We start from the raw sequence: 26997 nt of genomic DNA, 5'->3' as shown, positions 1-26997 counted from the left end.
CTGCAGCTTTCTCATTTCTCCAAGAAATTCATGCCATTGCTGCTCGGCTGACGTCCCTGCCAGCAGCTCCTTCCAATTTACTTTGGCCATCTCTTCTCTCATACCACTGTAATTTCCCTTACTCCACTGAAGTATTGCTATACCAGACTTTACTTTCTCCCTATCAAATTTCAAGTTGAACACAATCATATTGTGATCACTGGTTCCTCCGGGTTCGTTTACCTTAAGCTCCCTAATGGCCTCTGGTTCATTACATAACACTCAATCCAGTATAGGTGATCCCCTAGTAGGCTCAATGACAAACAGCTCTGAAAAGCTATCTCTTAGGCATTCAACAAGCTCACTCTCTTGAGATCCATTACCATCCTAATTTTCCCAATCGACAAGCATGTTAAAATCTCCCATGACTACCATAACATTGTCCTTTACACTCACCTTTTCTATTTTCTGTTGTAATCTGTGGTCCACATCCCAGCCACTGTTGGGAGGCCTGTATGTAACTGCCATCAATGCCCTCTTAAGGGGAACATGACAGGAAAGTCGTCAGTGTGTGAAATGAGCTGCCAGTACAAGGTGGTGCATGCGATTTCAACGTTTAAGGCAAGTGTGGACAAGAACATGAAAGGGTAGGGGATAGAGGGCTATGGTCCTGGTGTAGGGTCAATGAAAGTAGGCTGTTTGAATGGTTTTGGAATGGACTAGTTTGTCCGAAGGGCCTGTTTCTCTGCTGTACTTTTCCAAGACTCTATGACTCTATTTAATGTACCTGGGCAGGTCTCCAATTATTGATCCTCCATGAAGAAGGTCTCTCTGAGAGAGGCTGGTTCTGTAAAAGAATTCCCTGACTTTGTCCATCCTGGAACATGGCAAGAAATAATGAAATCCAGGGGTGTGTAGGTTAATGGACATTCTGCTGTGGTGAATTCAATCTGGTGCAATTTCATTCCAAGATCAAAGGTCTGAGGCCAGTCCTTTGGTCAGGATGGCACTTCAGGACCCAACTCTACTGTTCCTTAGTCTGTCTGACAGTGGCACATCATAAGCCAAAGGAACTCAGCAGGTCAGGTAGCATCTCTGGAGAGAAATGGACACAGACTGTGCATTTCTCTGCATTGGTGCTGCCTGAGCTGTTGAGTTCCTCCAGCACTGTGCATTTCTCCAGATTTCAGCATCTGCAGTCTTTTGTGTCTCCATGAGACAGTAAGCTTCCCCTCACCAACCCAGCATGCAGCACTAATTTTAGGCTAACAGACAGGATTGGGCTGGGTTGTATAGCTCACAGCTCTGATTCTCCAGAGGACAAAGATTGGCTGGGAGCAACCTGGAGCCAATTGGCAATGCCATTAATGGTGGCAAGGTCTAACTGACCGGCTTTATGTCATATAGATGGGACAGACTAGCCCCACCTGCACAACTGTGGAGAATTGTCCACAGGAGGTAGAGTCACACCCCCAGGTTTGTCCCCTGCTGAAGCTGCCAGAGTGTTGGAATGTTTCGGAATGGCACCAATTATATTAAAATTAAATAAATAGATATTTTCATTTAATAAGTATTTAACATATAATATCATTTGAAAATACTTATAAATGAACAAATTCAGCTAAACACAAACTCACAGAATCAAGTAATTTCCTTTCTTCCACCCTTTCCTCCTCACCCTGTAAATTCCCCAGTGAAATGAGTGACCTCGTACCAGGACCACCAGCAGTTTTTCCCACTGTCAATGCCGGGGAATATCAGTGTATTCCTACAAAACCCTGGTTGTACGTGTAGAGTGCAGCAATTGAGAGTGCCAGCAGATTCACCTCCTGTAAATGCCAGCAAGCTGGGAATTTCACCTTAGGAAACACAGGACTGGAAGTCCTTTACTTGCTCACATTTCACACAGGGAAATTCCAGCTGTTCTCTATTTTTGGTCTCCGCATGGCAATTTTGATTCAAGAATGCAAACAAGTTTAAGATGCAACTGAATTAATACATATATCCCTTTGTGAAGTTGCCCTTATGGAGTGAACTCTCTGACAAAGTCCAAATTCCACAGAAAATTTGCTTCCTCATTGATCTTGACCCAATGAGCCATTGACATGGTCCACTGGATAACACTGATCAGTAGTTTCAAAGTCCAGTCTCACCCCAGACCCACTGGGCTGAGATTTATTAGTAGTCATCGACATGTTTCACAACACAATTCAGTCCATATTACACCATGTCAGTGAACAGACCATAATACTCACTGTGGGGTAGATTCCATGGCTTCCTGTTCTTGCAGAAAATTGACAAACCATTTTTATGTCAGAGGCAATGAACAAATACTTTTTCTCTTAGTTGTTTTAGTGGGAGAAGTACTCTAATTATTTGCATGGAAACATGTTATTGATCTTTGTCTGGCCCACTCACCTTTAATCCCAAAGTTTTCATATTATTTCTGAATTCGTTTCCTTGGCTGTGTTTGACTCAGAGTGGACAATACTGCAAGTTCAAAGGTGTATTTACTAATTCTCAAATTAATGGTTCCAGAATCCAGATCCATCTGCTGGTACACGTGTCTCGTTCTCCAGTGAGACACCCTGTTCCACCAGGCCTTGTCTGTTCATTGGAAAGGCCTCAGTTTCCAGATGTCCAGCCATGAGTCTGGTTTCCATTCCCAGACAACAGGCTCTTCCCAGTCTCTTTCCCCTCACCAGCCTCTGTGAGCTGCACATTACCCACACCTTCCTCCCTTGTTTCCCATCTCCTCCCCCTTATTCCATGCTCCACAGTCCTCTCGTATCAGCTTCCTTCTGCTTCAGCTCTTTGCCTCTTCCACCTATCACAGCCCAGCTTCTCACGTCATTCCCTCCCTTTCACACGTACCCACTCTCCTCCCATGGATTCACTTATAGACCAGGGAGCCTTACGTCTGTGGTGGGAAAGCTGTTGGAAAGGATTCTTAGAGATAGGAGCTATGGGCATTTAGAGAATCATGGTCTGATCAGGGACAGTCAGCATGGCTTTGTGAAGGGCAGATCGTGTCTAACAAGCCTGATAGAGTTCTTTGAGGAGGTGACCAGGCATATAGATGAGGGTAGTGCGGTGGATATGATCTACATGGATTTTAGTAAGGCATTTGACAAGGTTCCACATGGTAGGCTTATTCAGAAAGTCAGAAGGCATGGGATCCAGGGAAGTTTGGCCAGGTGGATTCAGAATTGGCTTGCCTGCAGAAAGCAGAGTGTCGTGGTGGAGGCAGTACATTCGAATTGGAGGGTTGTGACTAGTGGTGTCCCACAAGAATCGGTTCTGGGACCTCTACTTTTCGTGATTTTTATTAACGACCTGGATGTGGGGATGGAGGAGAGGGTTGGCAAGTTTGCAGATGACACAAAGGTTGGTGGTGTTGTGGATAGTGTAGAGGATTGTCGCAGATTGCAGAGAGACATTGATAAGATGCAGAAGTGGGATGAGAAGTGGCAGGTGGATTTCAACCCGGAGAAGTGTGAGGTGGTACACTTTGGAAGGACAAACTCCAAGGCAGAGTACAAAGTAAATGGCAGGATACTTTGAAGTGTGGAGGAGCAGAGGGATCTGGGGGTACACGTACACAGATCCCTGAAAGTTGCCTCACAGGTAGATAGGGTAGTTAAGAAAGCTTATGGAGTGTCAGCTTTCTTAAGAGGAGGAATAGAGTTTACGAGTCATGGGGTAATGATGCAGCTTTGTAAAACTCTGGTTAGGCCACACTTGGACTACTGTGTCCAGTTCTGGTCCCCTCACTATAGGAAGGATTTGGAAGGGTACAGAGGAGATTTACCAGGATGCTGCCTGGTTTAGAGAGTATGCATTATGATCAGAGATTAAGGGAGCTAGGGTTTTACTCTCTGGAGAGGAGGAGGATGAGAGGAGACATGATAGCGATATACAAGATATTAAGAGGAATAGATAGAGTGGACAGCCAGCGCCTCTTCCCCTGGGCACCACTGCTCAATACAAGAGGACATGGCTTTAAGGTAAGGGGTGGGAAGTTCAAGGGGGATATTAGTGGAAGGTTTTTCACTCAGAGAGTGGCTGGTGCGTGGAATGCACTACCTGAGTCAGTGGTGGAGGCAGACACACTAGTGAAGTTTAAGAGACTACTGGACAGGAAAATGGAGGAAATTGAGGTGGGGGGTTATATGGGAGGCAGGGTTTAAGGGTCGGCACAACATTGTGGGCCGAAGGGCCTGTACTGTGCTGTACTGTTCTATGTTCTACCAGCTGTCACTCCTCCCTCTACCCCAGTCTTTTATTCTTCTGCCCTTTTCCTTTCCTGTTCTCTTGAAGGGTCTTAGAACGAAACATAGACAGTTCATTTCAAATTATAGATGCTAGCTGACCTGTTGAGTTTCTCCAGCATTTTGTTTTTGTTGCTTCTTTTCCTTGCTGTATCTGGTAAAATGATCAAACGATATTTGCTCTTGACAAAAATTTCACAAGCAGATATCAAGACTCTTCCCCCTATTTGTTTAAATGGGAGATTCACTCTTCACTGGGTGAAAGAAATCTCATGATTCTCACAACCTCTCATCATTTTACCTGAAATTATTTGAAGATAATCAGAAATTCTTGTCTTCCCCACTTACCTTTGATTCCAAATATTTCATATTGCTTCATGATTTTCTGTGCTTGAGTTAAAGTGAATAATCCTGCAAATTTAAAGTTGGGTCTGTTAATTATCAGATTACCAGTACTATAATCCAATCTCATTTCCTGGTGCAAGTTAATCAATCTCCAGTCGTCGTTCCAATTTCCAATCCACCATCCTGAGACGTCTCTGGTGAAAGTCCCCATCTGGTAGGTGTGTTGCTCTGAGTGTGGTTTCCATTCCAAGACAAAAGGGCCATTTCGAGGATTGTCTGGTCTTTCGAGTATAATGTCATCATAATTTTTTTCCAAGAAATAAACCTGATCTCTGTTTTCTGTATAGAGAGAAACAACAACAACTGAATGAATACTTAAGAAATATTTCCTTTACCCCAAGTAGGTCATTAATGTTGAACTTCATTTTTTTCCCATTCTTTTTGATCTTCTACAGAACCTTTAGTGAGACAGATGCAGCTTGTGAAGATCTGTCTGTCTAGAATAACCTAGCTGAATCCAGAGATATTTCTTTTTTTTAATTTTATTTTTATTTGAATAAGGAATTCACAATTATCAAGTACTTTTTTCACAAATATAACCTTTTCCATTTTTTTATATGTATAAAACTACAATTATTTATACATTCTTAAGTACACATTGAGATGATATAAAAGGAAAATAAACATTTAAATAGATAATTATGTACTGTGGTAAATCTAACCTATTAGGCTAAGTAATGAAATTAGTTGTTAAGAAAAATGGTAATAATAGTTTCCATACAACCCTTCTGGACCATTTCCACTGGTCCAAAATGTTGCATACAAGCCTATATACCAACCATTGTAGGCGTTTATATCCCAATTTGTTCGTGCGTGTTCCTGCCCGCAGACATAATTATCCAATCCCTATGTACTTATTTACTTAATTTTTTCATTTTTTTTATCCCTTTCCCAAATCTTTCCCTTTACTTGTGTTAATTCTCTATTTTCCAAAACAAAAACAACAAACATTTAGACTAGGGGTGCTTACGTTAGCAATATTACTGTGTTGATGAGAAGAGCAATATAAATCATTAGGAGAGTCATCTGTATGACAGGAGAGGAGTGAGTGGAAGACAGACTGAGGTGGAAGATGTTGTGCTGGATCTCCATCTGCTCTACCCTGTGACAGGGTTTCTTGAGATGTGTGGGGATCAGTTGGGTCCTGTACACACCACACTGCACCACTAGCCCTTGTCAGGAAAGACCCGAGACAGAATCAACTCTCTCCTTTATCCAGAATTGAACTGAAATGGCTTTTTTTCTTACATCCTTCACTGACATGAGGAGTAAAAATCTTTACGTTACGTGTCTGTCTGAATGCACAATGTGCAATTTATAGTAATTTATAATAAATAATATGTACAACAGGGAAGTCAATATAACATAGAAATTCAGTTGTGTCAGCATGAATTAATCAGTCTGATGGCCTGATGGAAGGAGCTGTTCCGGAGCCTGTTGGTCCTGGCTTTTATGCTGCGGTACTGTTTCCTGGATGGCAGCAGCTGGAACAGCTTGTGGTTGGGGTGACTAGGTCCTCAATGATCCTTTGGGCCCCTTTTATGCACCTGTCTCCTTAAACGTCTGAATAGTGGGAAGTTCACATCTACAGATGCAGTGTGCTGTCAGCTCCACTCTCTGCAGAGTCCTGCAATTGAGAGAAGTACAGTTCCCATACCAGGTAGTGATGCAGCCAGTCAAGATGCTCTCAATTGTGCCCCTGTAGAAAGTACTTAGGATCTGGGACTCATGCCGAACCTCTTCAACTGTCTGATGTGAACGAGGAGCTGTTGTGCTTTTTTCACCACACAGCCAGTATATACTGACCACATGAGATCCTTGGTGATGTGTATGCTGAGGAACTTCAAACTGTTCACTTAATCAATCCAATTCCTCCCATAGTCCACAAGCAGCTCCTTTGTTTTTGTGACACTGAGGAAGAGAATGTTTTCTTAACATCACTGTGTCAGGGTGATGACTTCTCTGTAGGCTGCCTTTTTATTATTTTAGATAAGGCCAATCAATGTAGTATCATCAGCAAATATAATTAGCAGATTGGAGTTGTGGGTGGTGACACGGTGATGAATATACAGAGCATAAAGGAGGGGGCTTAGGACACAGCTCTGAGGGGCACCTGTGTTGAGGGTCAGAGGGGTGGAGGTGAGGGAGCCCACTCTCACCACCTGCCAGCGATCTGACAGGAAGTCCAGGATCCAGCTGCACAAGGCAGGGTGAAGGCCGAGGTCTCTGAGCTTCTTGTCGTCTGGAGGAAATTATAGTGTTGAATGCTGAACTGTCATCTAAGAACAGCATTCTCACGTAAGCATCCTTTTTCTCCAGATGTGTAAGGACGGTGCGTAGAGCTGTGGTTTTTGTGTTATCTGTTGATCAGTTGTGTCAGTTGGTGAATTGTAGGGGGTCTAATGTGGGTGATAGTCCTTCACCAACCTCTCAGAGCATTTTCTTATTCTTGAGGAGAGTACTACAGGACTCCAGTCGTTCAGACACGTTACCTTGGTCTTTTTAGGTACAGGAACAATGGTGGATGTTTTGAAGCAGGAGGGCAGCCTACACTGGGAGAGGGAGAGATTAAAAATGTCTGTAAACACACCTGGCAGTTGTGCTGCGCACACTCCGAGTACCCGCCCTGGGATGTTGTCCAGTCCCACAGCCTTGTGACTGTCCACTCATCCTGCGTACTTGCAGGTCGCTTCGATGGCTCTCCCCAGGGACTCAGTGGTGGCAACATTGAACTGAGTGTAAAAAAGATTTAGCTCATCTGCGAGAGAGGCAGCAATGTTGGAAACTCCACTGCGTTTAGCTTTGAAGTCTGCTATGGCATGCAGACCTTGCCATAAGCTGCGTGTGTTGGTGCAGAGCTGTGTCTGGATCTTGTTCCTGTAGTGTTATTTTGCTGCCTTGATGACTTTGGGTAGATCGTAGTTGCATTTCTTGAGTTCCTGTTGGTTCCCGACGGCGTAAGCTCTGTCTCGCGTGGTAAGTGCAGCACGCACAAAACTGTTGATCCAGGGTTTCTGGTTTGGATAGACCCCGACCGATTTTTAGGGGACAACATCCTCAATACACTTCCAGATGAAGCTCGTGAGTCATCCTCATCCGGATAAAACTCGGAGTCAACCTCAACACGACAGACATTCCAGTTGATGTCATCAAAGCAATTCTGTAACATAGGGACCAATTGGTTGGACCAACAGTGGATGGTTTTAACTATGGGTGCCTCTTGTTTCAGTTTCTGCCTGTACTCAGCAGCAGCAAGATGGAGAAGTGATCTGATTTTCCAAACGGTGGGTGGAGGAGGGCTTTATAAGCATTGCGGAAGGGAGAGTACCAGTGGTCGATTATGCTGTCTCCCCATGTGTCCACTTGGATGTGTTGACAAAACTTCGGAGCGATGTTAGGCAGTGATGGTCAGTGAGGCCTGGCTTAGGCCATTCTACATTGGAAATGGAGGTTAAAAATCTGTTCTTGATTTGGAGGATTTCATGAATGCCATGAAGAGGGTGTACCATCATCCCACCAGAGTAAACAGAGCCTCGCACCATTTGATGAACATGCGTCAAGGTAGTTGGTCAGCAGCCATCCATGCTATTGAGTTTCGGCCTTTGGCTGAGGACTGTGGCTGGAACGGGGGAGCTTTGGCCCCCTCTGTACTGCCACGGATTCTGAGTCGAATTAATGGATGCTTTTGCCTTAGGAGAGCTGGTAGAGGACTTACAGGCTCCAATTGATCAGTTCATCAGCCTCGATAATCACTTGGCTGAACACTTTCTCCAGAGGTTGAAGAGGGCTCGCCCAAGCCTAGCTTCATTGTTCCATTTTCTGCCCTCATTCAATGACCAGCATGTCTCCTGCACAAGATCCTGTCGAGCCTATGCAAATCGGCTGCACAAGACTCTCACCGATGAGAGGTCTGGGTGTCAGAGTTGAGGTTGCTGCTGTTACTGTAGGAAAGCAGGTCACGTGCAGGCTGAACGCCTGAATACACCCTTAATGGCATTTGTAAAACTGATTCCTGCTGCAGGATCTACCCAGACCAAAAGGGGGTTGCAGCAATTGGAAAAACTGCTAAGATCGTGCAGTGTCGAGAGGACTGTGATGGTAGCAGCCACTACTCCCAATCCTACTGATTCTGGTGTCAAGCTAAAAGCAGAGATCTTCTGGGTATAACCCTTCCATGAACTGGAAGGATGGGAAAATCATTGCATTATCAACTCATTGCAAGAGGGAATATGTTTGCTTTGGTATTCTGACCCCCAGACTCCCTTGAGGCCTCGGCCGACAAGGAGGCAGACTTTTGCTCCGGGTAGCCTGGAGCCTTTGAAAGACCCAATTCAGTGTCCAAGGGCAAACAAGCCAGCTCCAGTCAACAGTGCCATGTGAGTCCCGACCATGTCTAGTCGGGGGTGCACTGGAACTGCAGAGAGAGGGTTTTTATTTCAGAAGCAAGCCAAGAGGCCCACCAAGGCTGTGCTTAAGCAGTCTGAAGCCTTAGTAGCCAAGCCTAAGGAAACCCATTGTCATGTCCATCTAAGAGAAAGGCTCCTAAATGTAGTCCCTTGGAGCCTAGTCCCAGGAGCACAAAGTCTATTCGCAGTGCCTCATTCGCATTTTCTGAGGGTAAGGATGAGAATTTGAATTCTGATTTGTTCTCTGTCAGAACAAAAGATTCTTGTAAACCTATGGAAGAGAATTTACCCAATCACCCCTGCTACCTAAGGAGCCTCAGGAGTTATCCTAAGAGGAATGTTCAGGAGTAGTTGTAACACCCAAGCCAGTTGAAATCCCTTCCATCTACAAGGATTTGGAAGAGGTGCTGTGCTGTGGAAAACGGCCAGTGAGTGAGTGGGCCAGTGAAGGAGTGGAGCTTTGAGGCTTTGACCGAGAGATTCTGGCAGTTTTGGCCGTTGGACTGTGCAATCAAGTCAATCAAGATTTGAATAGCTTAGCAGAAAGCACAATCAAGATTTGAATAGCTCAGACTCAGCAGAAAGCAGCTGATTGGGCAATCGAGGTCAGGTGACCAAGCAGTTTGAAAAGCTCAAACAAATAAATAGAGGGGTAGCTCAAGCGGAGCGGCCAGTAAGTGAGTGGGCCAGTGAAGAGTGGAGCTTTGAGGCTTTGACTCGAGAGGCTTCGACGAGAAGAGGCGGAGGACGAGCTTGCTCCCAGTTAGGCTTTACAATGCCTCCTGAGACGGTGATGTGCCTTTCATGTGAGATGTGACAGTTTTGGGGGAACTCCCCTCTCCCGCAGAGTCACATTTGCTTGAAGAGCACGTGGCTGGGTGATCTGGAAGACTGTGTAAGGAATCTGGAGCAGCAGCTGGATGACCTTCGGCACATAAGGGAGAATGAGGCAGTCAGAGATGAGAGCTACAGGGAGGTAGTCACACCTAGGCTGCCAGAAGCAGGTCATTGGGTGACAGTCAGAGGGGATAAAGCGAAGGTGAGCAGACAGGTAGTGCAGAGCACCCCTATAGCCATTCCCCTGAATAATAAGTTTACCGTCTTGGATACTGTTGGCGGGGATGACCGACCAGGTGTGAGCCCTGGTAGCAGGGCCTCTGGCACTGAGTCTGACCCTGTGGTGCAGAAGGGTGGGACGGAGAAGAGGAGAGCTGTCGTCATTGGAGACTCTATAGTCAGGGGAGCAGACAGGAGATTTTGTGGACGTGAGAAGGACACCCGCATGGTTTGTTGCCTCCTGGGTGCCAGGGTCCGGGTTGTCTCTGACCGGGTGCACGACATCCTGGTACGAGAGGGAAAGCAACCAGAAGTCATGATACATGTTGGTACCAATGATATAAACAGGAAGAGGGATGAGGTCCTGAAGTGTGAGTTTTGGGAACTAGGCAGAAAGCTGAAGAACAGGACCTGAAGGGTGGCATTCTCAGGATTGCTGCCAGTGCTGCGTGACAGTGATAGTAAGAATTGGAGGAGATGGCAGTTGAATGCGTGGCTGAGGAGTTAGTGCAGGGAGCAGGGTTTTAGATTTTTGGATCATTGGGATCTCTTCTGGGGAAGATGGGACCTTTACAGATTGGGTAGGTTGCACCTGAACTTGAGGGGGAGCAATATCCTTGCAGGTAGTTTGCTAGCATGGTTCAGGAGGGTTTAAACTAATTTGCGAGGGGGATGGGACCCTGAGCGATAGAGCAGTGAAAGAAGTGCATGGAGTAAAGCCAGATCTAACATATAGAGAGGCTTTGAGGAAAGAGAAGCATAATAAAGGGTGTAAAGGTAGTAAGGTAGAAAGTGTGTGTACTTCAATGCAAGAAGAGTCAGGAACAAAGGTGATAAACTGAGAGCTTGGATACATACATAGAATTATGATGTAGTGGCCATTACAGAGACTTGGCTGGCACCAGGGCAGGAATGGATTCTCAATATTCCTGGATTTCAGTGCTTTAAAAGGGACAGAGAGGCAGGGAAGGGGAGGAGGGGTGGCATTACGGGTCAGGGATACTGTGACAGCTACAGAAAGGGCGGGTAATGTAGCAGGATCCTCCTTTGAGTCAGTATGGGTGGAAGTCAGGAACAGGAAGGGAGCAGTTGCTCTAGTGGGATTATTCTAAAGGCCCCCTGGTAGCAGCAGAGATACCTAGGAGCAAATTGGGAGGCAGATTTTGGAAAAGTGCAAAAATAACAGGGTTGTTATCATTGGTGACTTTAACTTCGATAATATTGATTGGCACCTGATTAGTTCCAAGGGCTTAGATGGGTCAGGGTTTGTTAAGTGTGCAGGACGGATTCCTGTCACAGTATGTTGACAAGCCGACTAGGGGGAATGCCATACGAGATCTAATATTAAGTTACGAACCGGGTCAGGTCGCAGATCACTCAGTGGGTGAGCATCTGGGGGACAGTAACCATCGCTCCCTGGCCTTCAGCATTATCATGGAAAAGGAGAGAATCAGAGAGGACAGAAAAATTTTTAATTGGGGAAGGGCAAATTATGAAGGTATAAGGCTAGAACTTGCAGGTGTGAAATGAGATGATGTTTTTGCAGGGAAATGTACTATGGACATGTGGTCGATGTTTAGGGATCTCTTGCAGGATGTTAGGGATAAATTTGTCCCGGTGAGAAAGATAAAGAATGGTAGGGTGAAGGAACCATGGATGACAAGCGAGGTGGAAAATCTAGTCAGGTAGAAGAAGGCAGCATGAGGTTTAGGAAGCAAGGATCAGATGGGTCTATTTAGGAATATAGGGTAGAAAGAAAGGAGCTTAAGAAGGGGCTGAGAAGAGCAAGAAGGGGGCATGAGAAGGCCTTGGCGAGTAGGGTAAAGGAAAACCCCAAGGCATTCTTCAATTATGTGAAGAAGAAAAAGATGACAAGAGTGAAGGTAGGACCGATTAGAGATAAATGTGGGAAGATGTGCCTGGAGGCTGTGGAAGTGAGCAAGGTTCTCAATGAATACTTCTCTTCGGTATTCACCAATGAGAGGGAACTTGATGACGGAGAGGACAATATGAGTGAAGTTGACGTTCTGGTGCATGTTGATATTAAGGGAGAGGAGGTGTTGGAGTTGTTAAAATATATTGGGACGGATAAGTTCCCGGGGCCTAACCGAATATTCCCCAGGGTGCTCCACTAGGCAAGGGAAGAGATTGCTGAGCCTCGGGCTAGGATCTTTATGTCCTCGTTGTCTACGGGAATGGTATTGGAGGACTGGAGGGAGGCAAATGTTGTCCCCTTGTTCAAAAAAGGTAGTAGGGATAGTCCGGGTAATTATAGACCAGTATGCCTTATGTCTGTGGTGGGAAAGCTGTTGGAAAAGATTCTTAGAGATAGGAGCTATGCGCATTTAGAGAATCATGGTCTGATCAGGGACAGCCGGCATAGCTTTGTGAAGGGCGGATCGTGTCTAACAAGCCTGATAGAGTTTTTTGAGGAGGTGACCAGGCATATAGATGAGGGCAATGCAGTGGATATGATCTACATGGATTTTAGTAAGGCATTTGACAAGGTTCCACATGGTAGGCTTATTCAGAAAGTCAGAAGGCATGAGATCCAGGGAAGTTTGGCCAGGTGGATACAGAATTGGCTTGCCTGCAGTAAGCAGAGGGTCGCGGTGGAGGGAGTACATTCGGATTGGAGGGTTGTGACTAGTGCTGTCCCATAAGGACCTCTACTTTTCATGATTTTTATTAACGACCTGGATGTTGGGGAAGAAGGGTGAGTTGGCAAGTTTTCAGACAACACAAAGGTTGGTGGTGTTGTAGATCGTGTACAGGATTGTTAAAGATAGCAGAGATATTGATAGGATGCAGAAGTGGGCTGAGAAGTGGCAGATGGAATTCAACCCGGAGAAGCATGAGGTGGTACACTTTGGAAGGACAACTCCAAGGCAGAGTACAAAGTAAATGGCAGGATACTTGGTAGTGTGGAGGAGCAGAGGGATCTTGAGGTACATGTCCACAGATCCTTGAAAGTTACCTCACAGATAGATAGGGTAGTTAAGAAAGCTTATGGGGTGTTAGCTTTCATCAGTGGAAGGATGGAGTTTAAGAGTCACGAGGTAATGATGCAGCTCTATAAAATTCTGGTTTGGCCACACTTGGAGTACTGTGTCCAGTTCTGGTCGTCTTACTATAGGAGGGAAGTGCAAGCATTGGAAAGGGTACAGAGGAGATTTGCCAGGATGCTGACTGGGTTAGAGAGTATGGATTATGATCAGAGATTAAGGGAGCTAGGTCTTTACTCTTTGGAGAGAAGGAGGATGAGAGGAGACATGATGGAGGTGTACAAGATATTAAGAGGAATAGATAGAGCGGAAAGCCAGCACCTCTCCCCCAGGGCACCACTGCTCAATACAAGAGGACATGGCTTTAAGGTAAGGGGTGGGAAGTTCAAGGGGGATATTAGAGGAAGGTTTTTACTCAGAGAATGGTCGGTGCATGGAATGCACTGCCTGAGTCAGTGGTGGAGGCAGATACACTAGTGAAGTTTAAGAGACTACTAAACAGGTATATGGAGGAATTTAAGGTGGGGGGTTATATGGGAGGCAGGGTTTGAGGGGAAGCACAACATTGTGGGCCAAAGGGCCTGTACTGTGCTGTACTATTCTATGTTCTATGTTCTATGTAGGTCTTCAGCAAGGCAAAGGCATCGACTCTTTCACTGCACCAACCCTACAACTGTTCAAAAGATCCACTGCCTGGTACTTGTCCACAATGAGGTCGATTGCATGCACCCTCAAGCTTGCAGGGAAGTGCTTTGTAGGAGTATATAAAAGAAGTTCTTGCCATGGGATTCATTCGACCCTCCACCTCAACAGAGGGTGCAGGCTTCTTCTTCATTGAGAAAAAGGAAGGGTGGCCTGCGGTCATGCATTGATTATAGAGAACTGTATTGCATAATGGCCAAGAATTGTTACCCGCTTCCACTCATGAACACTGCCTTTGGGATTCTCCAAGGGGCAAGAGCATTCTCAAAGCTGGACTTGTGGAGTGCATACAATCTGGTCCACAGAAAAGAGGGCGACGAGTGGACACTACATTCAACACACTGACAAAGCACTCTGAGGCATGTGTTTGGCCTCGCAAATGCTCCAGCAGTTTTCCAGGCCTTTATAAATTATGTCCTTTGGGATGTTCTCTATAACTGTGCCTTTGTTAACTTGGATGACACCCTAATTTTCTCAAAGTACATGGAGGAGCTTGTCGCTAATGTCAGAGATATTTTAAAGAGACTTCTAGATCATGGACTTTATGTCAAGCTGGAGAAACCAAATTTCACAAAATCACCTTTTCATTTTTTGGTTTTACCATCTCCAATGGCAGTCTCAAGATGGACCCTAGTAAGGCTCAAGCAGTCAGAGATTGGCCACAACCATCCAATATGAAGCAAATCCAATGATTCCTGGGATTTGCCAACTTTTACAGAAAGTTTTCCGGTCAAGATGGCTCCGGCATAAATGTGATGAGAAGGCTGTAGGATGGAGCGCAAGCCAATGATTGCCTCCATTTCGCAGATTAAAACTTCCATTGTTCGCTGATTAAAGTGGCAATGGTGACTGAAGCATTGAGATGAATGCGGAAGGTGAGAACTGGCTACCTGCCTTTCGACTGCTGGTGGGATCACTCTGCTGCAGGGACTGAAAGAACTGCTGTTGGGCCTGGAGAATGTTACCCAGATTTTCTGCATTTTGAATATGGACTTGGACTATAGATTTTTTTTCAGCCGTATAAGTTTTTATATATTATGTTTTTCACCCAATCTTTCATGTTTTTTGTGTGCGGGGTGGGGGGGGGTGTTTGGAGATCAATATGTCTGTTGCATTTTTGTTCATATTTTTTGTGGGGAGGAGGGATTTGGAGGTGGATGATCTTGCCCTCTTGGTTTTGCGGCTGTCTGGAGATGAAGAATCTCATAGTTGTATACTTTGATAATAATTGAACTTTTGAACCTTTGAAGTTCATCAGGACCTTCAGCTCAGTGGAGGCTCTGCTGACAGTATTAACGAAAAGATCCACAGGCCCTTTTGATTGGACTACCGAAGTGGAGAGTGCTTTTGCAGAACTCAAACAGCAGTTCACGTCAACTCCTATTTTGGTTTCACCTAACCCCGACATTCTCTTCATCATGGAGGAAGATATCTTAGTCCTTGGAGTTGGTGCATATTTTCTCAATGGACACCTTCAAAAAATAAACTGAACCCATGTCCATTTTTCTCTGGCAGAGGTGAACTATGACATTAGAAAGAGAGAGCTGCACGTGATCAAGTTGGCATTGGAGGAATGATGTCATTGGATTGAGAGGGGCAGAAACCCATTTAATTATATGTACAGACCACAAAAACCTGGAATGTATTCAGGAGGCAAAAAGTCTGAATTCCAGGCAGGTCAGGATTTTTCTTTTCTTTAACCAGTTCAATTTTGTTCTGACCAATGGACCGGGGGTCAAAGAATTAAAAACCGGATGCTTTATCTCATCAGTTCAATGAACCTGAAAGAGAGGAGCAACCTACCACCATTTTGTCCCAAGTTAAGATGATAGCACCCATTTGTTGGGGAATCAACACGCTTGTTCACAAGGCCCAGCTGCAATGGGTGATTTCCAAGAATGGTACTCTGGGTCATCTGTTCATCCCAAGTTTTGTCAGGACTAAGGTACTTCACTGGGGACACACATCTAGAATGACCACTCACCGAGGGGTTACCAGGACCTTCGAGTTTATTAAGAGAAACTACTGGTGGTTGGGAATGGGTAAAGAGGTCCAACAATACCTGCAGGCTTTCAAGGTGTGTGGCCGGAACAAGGAACACCTCATCCAACTTCATGGCCTCCTTCATCTTCTACCTATTCCGAAAAGACTATGGGCACACATCTCCATGGATTTTGTCACGGGTCTTTCATCTTCTAAAGGGAAGACCATCACCATGGTAGATTGTTTTTCAAAAGCCTACAAATTGCCTGATTTAGCTCTTATCCATGACTACCATCAACATCTCTCTGAGCAGCCAGCGCTGGCAAGTGTTGGCTGTAGGGGAGGGGTTCCTGTTACGATAAGCACCCACACGTGCTAGCGTACGCAGTTTAAACACTCTGACTTTCTGGATTATGGATAGCTGGCACTGCCCTTTTAAAGATGCAGGACCACCCTACTAATTGGCAGTCATGATTTGGTGCCAGGATTTTAATATTTAAAGAGCACCTGAACTGATCAATCGTCAGATCTATGTTGGATTCTCATCCAGTGTCTGGTTTAGAACCCTGTTCTCATTTCAGTCTCGTATCGTGTCTTGGATACTCTAGCACATGCGCCCTGACCATCCTTGCCCAGGTCTCTCATCATACAGAGACCACAGGGTCACTGGATGCTGAAAGGATTTGCACCTGCTTGTCTATCTGCAGTTTGTCATATTTTCAAGGTGTATTGGCATATTATAGCACAAACATTAACAAAGCACTCTAACACAATAGAGGTTCCATTTTCTAACAGACCAAAATGTCATTTTGATACTACAAATAAAGCACCTTTCTACATGCTTCAGACAAATGTTTCCTCCTTTTTCATTGAGTGGTGCTACCTCCGTTCTAGTTACTCTGTTGTTTTTAATGTTTGTGCAAAATTCCTTGTAATCATCTTTATTCCCATCTACCAAGGGCATTTCATGGAGATTTTTGGCTTTTTGACTGAATTTGAAATATCTCTTATAATCTAATGTTTATTAACCCCGCTAATCTCAACTTATTTTCTCTCTCACGAACCCTGATCATTTTTCACATGTCTGATGTGGACTTACCCAATAACTGTTGCTCTCAAGTAACTTTCCCCAGCTCCTGCATAATACTCTTCTAATTACCATTTCACTGATTTAGCAATTTGCCCCAAGTTCCAGTCTTCCCAATATAGATAGCAATTTGAATATTTGTAGGGTTGTGATTGCTGTTCCCAAAATGCTCCCCCAACTTTCCAACTCACCCCCCTCCAACACAGACCTCACATGGTAAGGCTCATTTCCAAATATAATGTCCAGTCTGGCCTCTTTTACAATATTCATATACTATGTCAAAAACTGTCGGATGCACATGACTAATATGGTGTGATCTAAATGTCAGCACTACATTGTTCTGGTCAACATTGAGGTGATTAGTAATACCAACTCAAGAACCCGTTACAATTACACTTTTCATAATCTCCTCATGTTCTTTTCCTGTATCTCCCACTGTCTTTGTGGATGGAAGCCCATCTCCTGGTAAATAAGGCACTATGTTTGCTATTGTGTTTTCAGCCTCAGACAGTTGCCAGGAGATATCATCATTCTGCCAGGAAATAGTGTTGAGTGATTTGTGTGTGTGTGTGTAATATTTGGTCTTCCTGCATTGGGCACTCCACACGCAATCTGCAAGTTTGGAGATTGTGGAGGGTTTTAGAGAGGGGTTGGCAAGCTCGAGGAGGTGTTGACAGTTGACTATTGGAAGCAAGAATCAGTTTTCGGTTGGCGTCATCAAAGAGTGCTAAAAAATGAGAATTAGGAGGATCCCAGGATAGGTTGTCAGAGGGAGCCAGGGGAAAATGTGCAGGAGATGAAGTGAAGAAATTGCGGGTGAGTCTCAAGCTACAAATGGATCAGCAAGGTGAGAGCAGTTCCACTCGGCTGGACTGTGGTGGGGAGTTGTTGGAGGAGATATTGTGGACAACTTATCAAAGTCTGCAGACAGACTGGGCAGGATAAAAAGGGAGAGTTTCCCTCTGCAACGTGCTCACTGGATGTTATTTCTGACTGTGATAGGAACTGTGTTGGTGCAGTAGGGAAGAGTCCTGGTGAAAGGAGCACAGAGATGGAGCTCTGTTAATAATGGGATGGATTGTGAGACAGCAGCACATTCAGGGACTCAGAGAGCAATGTAAGTTTGAAAATGGGCAGCAAGTTTACATGGACAATAATAAAACAATGTGGTTGTGATTGGTGAAGAAAAATCACTTACTTTGAGTAGAAACAGGATGAAGAAGTAGAACAAAGAAATTAAACATCAAACCAACTGGCAAAGTTCTGCAGTGAAACCTCAGCCTCATTTTGTGGGTTTCCTGTAAGAGATGAAATGCAGTTTTAGACTGAGCAGCAGGAACCCACCCGAGCCCACAGACAGCACGAGTCAGCGCCCCCCAGCGCCGAGTTTCACTGTAGAGAGCCTGAAGTGAGTTACAAGTTTGGCAAATTATTCTTCAAATAAGCACGGGTTGCAACAGTGGTATGCAGGAACACTTCAGAATGCACGTTTCAAACCTTGATGTGGAATGGCTACAACAGCAGAGGACCACAGTAAGTTCCATTCTTGTGAGTAGCAACTGAGACTGAGTGTTTATGTGCATCACTGATGAGGTTGACATTTAGTGCCAACCCTGAATTACTTGTGAATTGAGGGGACTGTGAAACCAATTCAGTGTCAATCACATTTTATGAATCATATGGGGTATAGTCCAGGCTGGGCGTGGCTGGAATAGAATGAAACTTAGTATTTTTTTACACGAGTTTCACGGTCATCACTAACACTGAAACAGGCCCTTTGGCCCATTTGTCTGAGCCAGCCTGGTGTTTTGCCTTCTATCTGCATTCAGTCCATAGCCCTCCATGCCTCTCTTCATCCACGTACCTTTGCTAACTCCTCTTAAATGGTGCAATTGAAATCAGAGATTCACAGAGATTCACAGAGCACTACAGCACAGAAACAAGAACAGCACTCCATCCAGTTCATGACAAACTATTATTCTGCAAAGTCCCATCAACCTGCACCTGGACCATAGCCCTCCCATCCATGTATTTATCCAAACTTCTCTTAAATTATTCAATCAGATCCACATCCATCACATCTGCTGACATCTTGTTCCACACTCACCATCCACTGAGTGAAGAAGCTCCCTGTCAGGTTTCCCTTAAATAATTCAACTTTCACTCATAACTTATGACCTCTAGTTCCAGTCTCACCAAACCACAGAGGAAAGAGTCTGCATGCATTTACCTATCTATCCTCCTCATGATTTGTTTAACTCATCAAATCACCCCTCATTCACCTACACCCCAGGGAACAAAGTACTAACCTATTCAATCTTTCCTTAGCTCTCAGGTCCTCAAGTCCCAGCAAAATCATTGTAAACTTACTCGGCATTTTTTCAATCTTATTGATAACTCTCCTGTACGTAGGTGACTGAAACTGCATCCATTACTCCAAATTTGGCCTCACCCATGTATGACATGAGGCTCGCCCAGCTCGTGCTCGTCTAGGGGAAACAGCCTTCAACCCCACCAAAGTGGGTAATCACGTTTGTGTGGATGCTGTGTAATGTACCCCCAGTTACAAACCCACAATGCAAAATGTCAGACAGTACACCATATGCAATTAAATGATTGAATCTTAACCTGAATATAGGGTGAGTAATGAAAATTTTAAAAAGCCCAATTCAAGTCAAAAGTTCACGTTGGAGCTCACTCATTAGTCACTCCTCCACCATCGGTCTCCTCCGAACATCGCCGACCTTCGGACCCTCAGATCCCAGTCCTCTCCGTCCGGTGGTCTACCAGCTCTCTCCACACGTGTCTTCCCTCTTCATCTCTCCTCGACACAAAGACCGCGAAAAAACATCCTTCCAAATACACAAGACAAAGCAACAATCTCCAATTGGCTAATATGCATCCTACAGCTCTGTTATCTCCAGCCATAAACCAAATATTGCTGCTACAGAGAAACTGTTGCTTCAGCAGTGAACATTACAGAGAAGCCATTACATTAGCTTTAGCAGTGAATTATTACAAAGAAGCCATTACAGACACAATTCCAACAAAACATTCCAATTCCTCTATCCAATATTCTGATCTATGAAAGCCAATGTACCAAAAGCTCTCTTTAAGAACCTGTCTATCTGTGAAGACACTTCCACGGAATTATAAATCTGTATACTCGGATCCCTCTTTTCGATCACATTCCTCAATGCACTACCATTCACGGTGAAAGACCTACCCTGGTTTGTCCTCCCAAAGTGCAACACCTCACACTTGTCTGCATCAAATCTTTTCTTCTTCTTCTTCTTCTTCTTCTTCTTCTTCTTCTTCTTCTTCTTCTTCTTCTTCTTCTTCTTCTTCTTCTTCTTCTTTTTCCGGCTGTTTAGATACATCTAGGCATATTACAGCCCTCCGCAGGATATATAATTATTATAGAACTTCAAGGAACTCAAATTCTCGAATATAACCTAGTCTCACGTATAAACTGAATAATAAACTCTTCAATCAGATGTTGATTCTCTTGATGGCCAAACAAAGATTTGATAGAAAACCATAATAAATTCAAGCCAGATAGCCTCTTGAATAACATGCTTCTTTCAATTTTGTATCGATTACAGCTCAGCAAAACATGCTGGACTGTCTCTGGACTACCACAGTCACATAATCCAGTAGGATGTTTTCCTGTTATCTTTAAGTAATAGTTTAACCCACAATGCCCCAACCCAATTCTTGTTAATTTCACCATATCTCTACAACTTAAAAGGTAACAGTCTGAGATCTTTTTAACTAGTGGGTGACTAGAAAAATAATGCCTGCCCCTTAATTCATTTTTCCAGTCCTCCTGCCACTCTTCCCTATACCATTTTTAATCCTACTTCTCAATTCTGCTCTGCCTAGGGTAACTCTAATTTCAACTTGCCAGCTCTGTAAGGAAGACTTTGCAATGCCATCCACAATTTCATTTCCCTTCACCCCAGCATGCCCAGGTACCCATGAAAATCTAACCGCACAGCCCATTTTCCCTACTCTAAACGACACTAAGAGAATCTCAATAACTATGTCAGGACGAGCTTTCGATTTATTCTCTTTTATAGCCTCTAAAGCAGTAGCAGAATCCAAGCAGATGATAACCCTACATGGCTGAGAGTCTTCTATCCACCATAAGGCCCAGAGGATTGCTAATAATTCTGTTGGAAAGACAGAAACACCATCTGAAACCTGCTGACCAATCTTAACTCCAAGATGATCCCCATTTATTATTTAAATACTCATTTGTGATCAACACTGATAAAATTGCACTGCTTCCTTGAAGCTGAAAAAGGAGGAATAGGTTTACTTCTGGTTCTGGAAAGAGCCAAAAAGGGACAGGTGGCAAGCAAATTTGGTCAATTATGTATTCCTCAGTCAGTTTCAATTTCACAGCCCAGTTATTAACCAAATCTAAAAATGGGTATCTTTTAATTTTACTTTGGCGCTCTGACTTCCCCTGCAAAAGGCACTTTGGAGGACAGCTGTGATTGAATCCATTTAGTTTTGCCCAACACTGCAGGCCCAACTGAATTCGTCTTAAATGTAGAGGCACTTCTCCCATCTCCACACATAATGCCGGGACTGATGTTCTTCTAAAAGCTCCACAACAGAGTCTAAGTGCTATGGACTGCACAGTGTCTAGTTTTCCAAGCACTGCTGTAGCAGCGGAACCATAAGCAATACAACCATAATCTATAACTGATCTAATCATAGCTAGATGTATTAACTACATAGTTTCCCGCCCTGCTCCCCAGTCGCATCCAGCAATACTTCTCATAACATTTAAAACTTTCTCACACTTTCCAATTGTTTTATCTATATGAACCCTCCAAGTAAGTCTTTCATCAAACCAGACACCTAAAAACTTGAATACCTTGACTTTTTCTAGTGGAGAATCATATAGATATGATTCATAATCAGGCATCTTTCTTCTAAAGCCAAAAATCATATATTTGGACTTAGAAGCTGAAATCCTGAAACCCCATTTATTAGCCCAGTTTTCAACTGATCTTAAAGCCTTTTGTACCTGCCTTAATATATTCTTGATATTTCTTCCTCTTTTCCAGATTGCACCATCGTTATTTGCCAAATTCGGTCCCTAACTGATCAAAGAAATCATTTATCATGACATTGAAAAGAATTGGACTAATGACACTTCCTTGAGGGGTACCATTACCTATTTTAACTGACTTGGAGCTTGTTCTGCCTATCCTTACTTGAATTGTCCTTTCCTTAAGGAAATCTTTGATCCAATTAAACATTCTACCTCTAATTCCCGCATCATAGAGTTTAATTAATAAGCCATCCCTCCATAGTGAGTCATATGCTCTTTCAATATCTAGAAATATACATACCATTACTTCTCTATTTTAAATGCTTTTTTAATATCATGATCTACAAACGTAAAAGGGCAACAGATTCCATTGTTGATCTTCCAGTTCTAAAACCATTTTTGACAGGCAGCAAAATGTCCCTTATTTTCCAAAAAATTAAACAAGTCTGTTGGTGACCATTCATTCCATAATTTTACAAAGCCCTGACGTTAAAGCTATAGGCCGATATGAACTAGGACTAGACAAGTCCTTTCCTGGCTTTAAAACTGGAACTACCACCTCATGCTTCCGTTCTACTGGTAATTTCCCTTCTTTCCACACTGAATTAAACAATGCTATAATTTATATTAATACAGAGTCATCTAAATGCTTAAGCAATTCATAACACAGTCCATCCCTACCAGGAGAAGTGTTTGAACCTGAATGGACAGCTTCCTGCAATTCCTGAAGGGAGAAAAACAAATTTGTGGACCTATTATCATCCAAACTCCTGTCGAATTTCCAACTTTCCTTTAACATAATTTCCTTTCTCAAATCACCTAACTCTCCAGAACTGTGTAACACTTGGAACACCTCTACAAACATATCAGCCTTTTCCTTATTGGTTACAGCTTCAATATCTCCTTCCAGCAAAGCTGGGATAGATGGTCTCCTATATATCCCTGACATTCTGTGAATGATCGTCCATAGCTGCTTTCTAGGTGTCTCAGAGCTCAGGGTTCCACGAAACCTTCTCCAACTATCTCTCTCTGCATTTTTAATTACTCCCCTTGCTACTGCTCTTTCCTTTTTATACTCCATAACGTTATCTAACACTGGGTACTTTCTTAATTTCCTGTAAACTCTATTTCTGTTTCTTGCTGCTATATCAAAATTCTTATTCCACCACAGAATTAGTGGTTGACCCTTAGGAACATTCTTTCGCGGAATAGTCAACTGAGCAACTTTATGAATTATAGAACAGAAAGATTCTTTCCAATCATCTATGGAGCACTCGCTATTAATTTATTCTGTGATATCCACAGCTTTCTCCTGGTACTCATCCCAATAAGCCAAGGAAAAGTTATACCTATCAGACCTCTCCTCAACTTCTACTATCAAATTTCTACCAAATCTACATAATATAGGATAGTGATCACTTCCTAGTGTGTATCTGTCCATAACATCCCATTCCCCAACCCAAGCTAAGTTTGAGGAAGTGATAGATAAGTCTAATTGACTACAAGTACTCTTTACAATATTAAATCTTGTAGGCCTTCCGTCATTTAGCAGTACCATGTTGTATTTATCTAGAAACTCCTCTACTACCGCTCCATTACCATCTTTATTTTCACTACCCCATATAGGATTATAGGCATTGAAATCTCCAACCCAGATTACTGGGGATTTTACCTTATTCATAATTTCATCCAAATCTGATAACATCATATTACCTAGTTTATAAAAGTTAATGAAAGTTATTTGACCACGAGAGCGCCAAACCTCCACAGCCATAATTTCAAGGTGAGATTTAAAATCAAGTCTTCTAAACTGGAGACCTGTTTTTATGAAAGTTGCACACCCTCCACCAGATTTACCCATTCTGTCAGCTCTCAAACTATCATATCCAGGGATCACAAAATCGAAATGAAGCTTCAACCATGTCTCCTCTATACAGATTAAATCAGGCTTGTCTTTAAAAGTTCCAACAAATCTTTTTAATTCTTAACCATTTGCAGATAAAATTCTTGCATTCCATTGTAATATTAAAAACATCCAAATACTAATTATTGGCCTCTTCATCCACATAAAGCTCCTCCGTACTCTCTGATCCCGACAACTGGGAAGTATTCAGTGATTGTTTGTCTGTCATATACTTAGGTAATTTTTCCGGCAAAATTTGTTTTATATCAAGGAATCTTTCTGCAGCTCCAACAACTACTTTTATCATATCCGACCTCTTGACTGTAGTTTTAGCCCTGACCAGTACATCAACAACAAACGCCAAAAAAGACTCTTTCGTCATCAACAATATGCCTGAAGGAACCATAGTTGGATAACTAGGAATGAACTGACTCCCCATCATTCCAATCTTTTCTTTATTTATCCTTTGCTCTCTATCAACTTTCTTTGCTGCCTCAGCATATGATATCTTTTGTTGGATTCTAACATCCTGAATCTGCTTTGCCTTACTAAAATACTCACATCCTCTGAACACCGCTATATGGTCCCCTCCACAGTTACTGCATTTAGGCACCGCTGCCTTACATACTTTAATATCATGATCCTCTCCACATTTCATACATCTTCCTTTACCTCAACATGAACTAGCAACATGTCCAAATCTCTGGCAATTATAACAGCATGAGGGAGGTCTAATGTATTCTCTAACTTGATAAGACATGCACCCAAGATAGACTCTAGTTGGAAGAACATCGCCTGAAAAAACTAGAAGAACAGGAGAATCCCAGTTACCACCTTCTCTCGATTTTAATCGTTTGGCTTCAATCACTCGACCACCTTTAATATTGTCCAAAATTTCATTTTCATTCATGCCAGACCAAATACCATACACTACCCCCTTAACTCCCTTGCTTTCTTTCAGAGTAATACACTCCACTTTCACAACCAATTTTTGGAACGTTTTAGCACTGTTATATTGGTCAATATCTTTGCAACAAATTTTCAGCAATCCATTAGACAAAATCTTGGTCTGGAATCTTTTACCTATTTGGTTCTCTAACGCTGCTGCCACTTTCAAAGGATTAAGGGCTCTAAATCCTCCTTCCCCTTCCTTCTGACATTTAATTTTATACAGAACTATAAATTCCTCCAATTCACTCATTTTCCTCAATTTGTTGTCCCCCATTACTTCAGGTCTTTCACTTGATGCACCCCTTTTTTGGCTACCCTTACTTCTGGAGTATTCCACAGTCTCCCGCCCTCCTCTTTCAATCTCAAACCACCCCGCCCCCTACCTTTTGCAGCCATAGGCTACAAACTAACCCTTTCCAAATTACTAGGCTCCTCCACACCAGAGTCCCCACCCACTCAATCAACGGCCCCAACTGCCAGTGAGAATCCTGCTGGCAGTTGAATCTGCGGAAGCCGTTCTATCTCATTAAATCTCATCTGCCATCTTTCAGCCCATTTTCCCAGCTGATTTCTATGCCACTGCAAGCTTTGGTGGCTTTCCTTGTTGCCCACTACCATTTTCACACAGTCATATGGCTTCTGACTGAGGAAATTCTAGAATTACTGCTGCCCATCTGTAAATTCAATCCCACCTTAAGGAGCTGCCCGTTCAGTTTTTTCTGATATGTTCATCTACATTCTTTCCAGCAAAATGGTTCCAGGTAAGTTTGAACTCACTGCTCAGGCCATGAACTGAACAGGCAGCAGAATGGTGAGGGAGAATGAAAATCTCAAACAGTCCCAGAGTGTCCATGAGGGAACAGGAAAAATTAAATCCATTTTGTCTTTGAAAGTGTAGTATTGACCAGGCAACAAGAAGGGAAGCTTAAAATGAGTATAATATGGGATTCTGGTAATTGATCTATGAGTACCCTCCTTTATTGCAATTGAGAGAAAACTAAGTAAAAGAACAAATAAGTAATGTCTTAAAGCCCTTGTCTAATTGACAGTGAGACAGAACGCAACAGTAGAACTGATTGAAAGAGTGAAGTTTCAAGCAGTATAAGATAATTAACACTGAGTTCAATTGTTTGACCTCATTTAAAGATCTCCTTTCCTTGAAGTGAGATTACAGTGAGGTCACCTACCTTGTAGGAAGATATTCGTGAAGGAGTGCACAGACTGACATGCCAGTTACGAATACGGTGACACACAACAGGCTGAATTCCCCAGACTCCGCATCGTGAGTGACAGCATCTCAAGAGAAACCACAGGGCAGGCGAGCTTCCTCTTCCTCTTCAGCTCAGGGTTCAGGAATGACTCGTGTTAAGTGTGTTTGAGCCAATGAAAAATCAGCTTGGAATAGCTAATTTGGACAATCCACAAACAGGAGGTTACTGAACTCAAAAATGTATTGAAAGAATTTAGACTTGGACCATCATTATTTTAAAGGTTTTGGGAGAGCATCAAATGTACAAGGTAATGGTAAGTGACAGAATATGCCGTAATGAAAGGAACACGGTCAATTTTGTTGGGTTCTATGTTTGTTAATGAATTGTGGTGGTCTGATAGCTTTAAACTGTATGCAGACACAACACCACATGGTGAACTATAGGTTGAAAAAATAAGACGTGAGATTGATTTGATATTTAAGGTAATAAAAGATTTTGCAAGTTAATCTAATATTGACTGTGTGTTTCCAGTTTTAACTAAGGCAGAAGTTCCAGCCACCATCTTCATAATGATACAATTTTTGCCAGTGTCCTTTAGTGTTTCCCATATAGAACCTCACAGATTGCCCCAAGACCTTCACAGCTTTTGAGAATAACTTGTGATCTTCTTTGCCCCAATGCCAATTCAAGGTAATGTTGATTTGAAAAATAATTTTCATTTACTAAAGGTCTAGTTACCCCCAAATAAACCAAATCAAATTTTAAGAATATTTATTCATTGTCTGAGTCCAATATTCTTTTTAAACAGTATTAATAGAACTGCACATATCTTACTTTAAATTAAATCAAGAAATACTCTTGATTGTATAAAAATGCTATTAAAAATGGAATAAAAAATGTTGGCTCTGCAAACTTCGGTTCAGGGTGTTGATTTGTCAAAGTTTCAAATCTATTCTGACCACTTCCT

The 26997-nt window shown here is 43.1% G+C and overlaps 1 protein-coding gene across 1 annotated transcript in view; it reads right to left on the bottom strand.

Moving 5' to 3' along the window:
* The window catches only part of LOC134348853 (uncharacterized), a 79719-nt gene extending 53645 nt beyond the window's left edge, over positions 1-26074 (bottom strand). The window contains exons 1-3 of the mRNA XM_063052636.1: positions 26007-26074; positions 18093-18192; positions 4599-4934 (exon numbers count right to left, since the gene is read on the bottom strand). Of these exons, the coding sequence (XP_062908706.1) occupies positions 4599-4934; positions 18093-18180 (424 nt within the window). The 5' untranslated portion in view covers positions 18181-18192; positions 26007-26074. The remainder of the gene's footprint in view (positions 1-4598; positions 4935-18092; positions 18193-26006) is intronic.
* Between the last annotated feature and the right edge of the window lie 923 nt (positions 26075-26997).

The sequence above is a fragment of the Mobula hypostoma genome, chromosome 7 (assembly GCF_963921235.1).
Source record: "Mobula hypostoma chromosome 7, sMobHyp1.1, whole genome shotgun sequence".
NCBI classification, from domain to species: domain Eukaryota; kingdom Metazoa; phylum Chordata; class Chondrichthyes; order Myliobatiformes; family Myliobatidae; genus Mobula; species Mobula hypostoma.
Note: the sequence above shows the minus strand (reverse complement) of the source record. Positions and strands in the feature narration are given on the sequence as shown.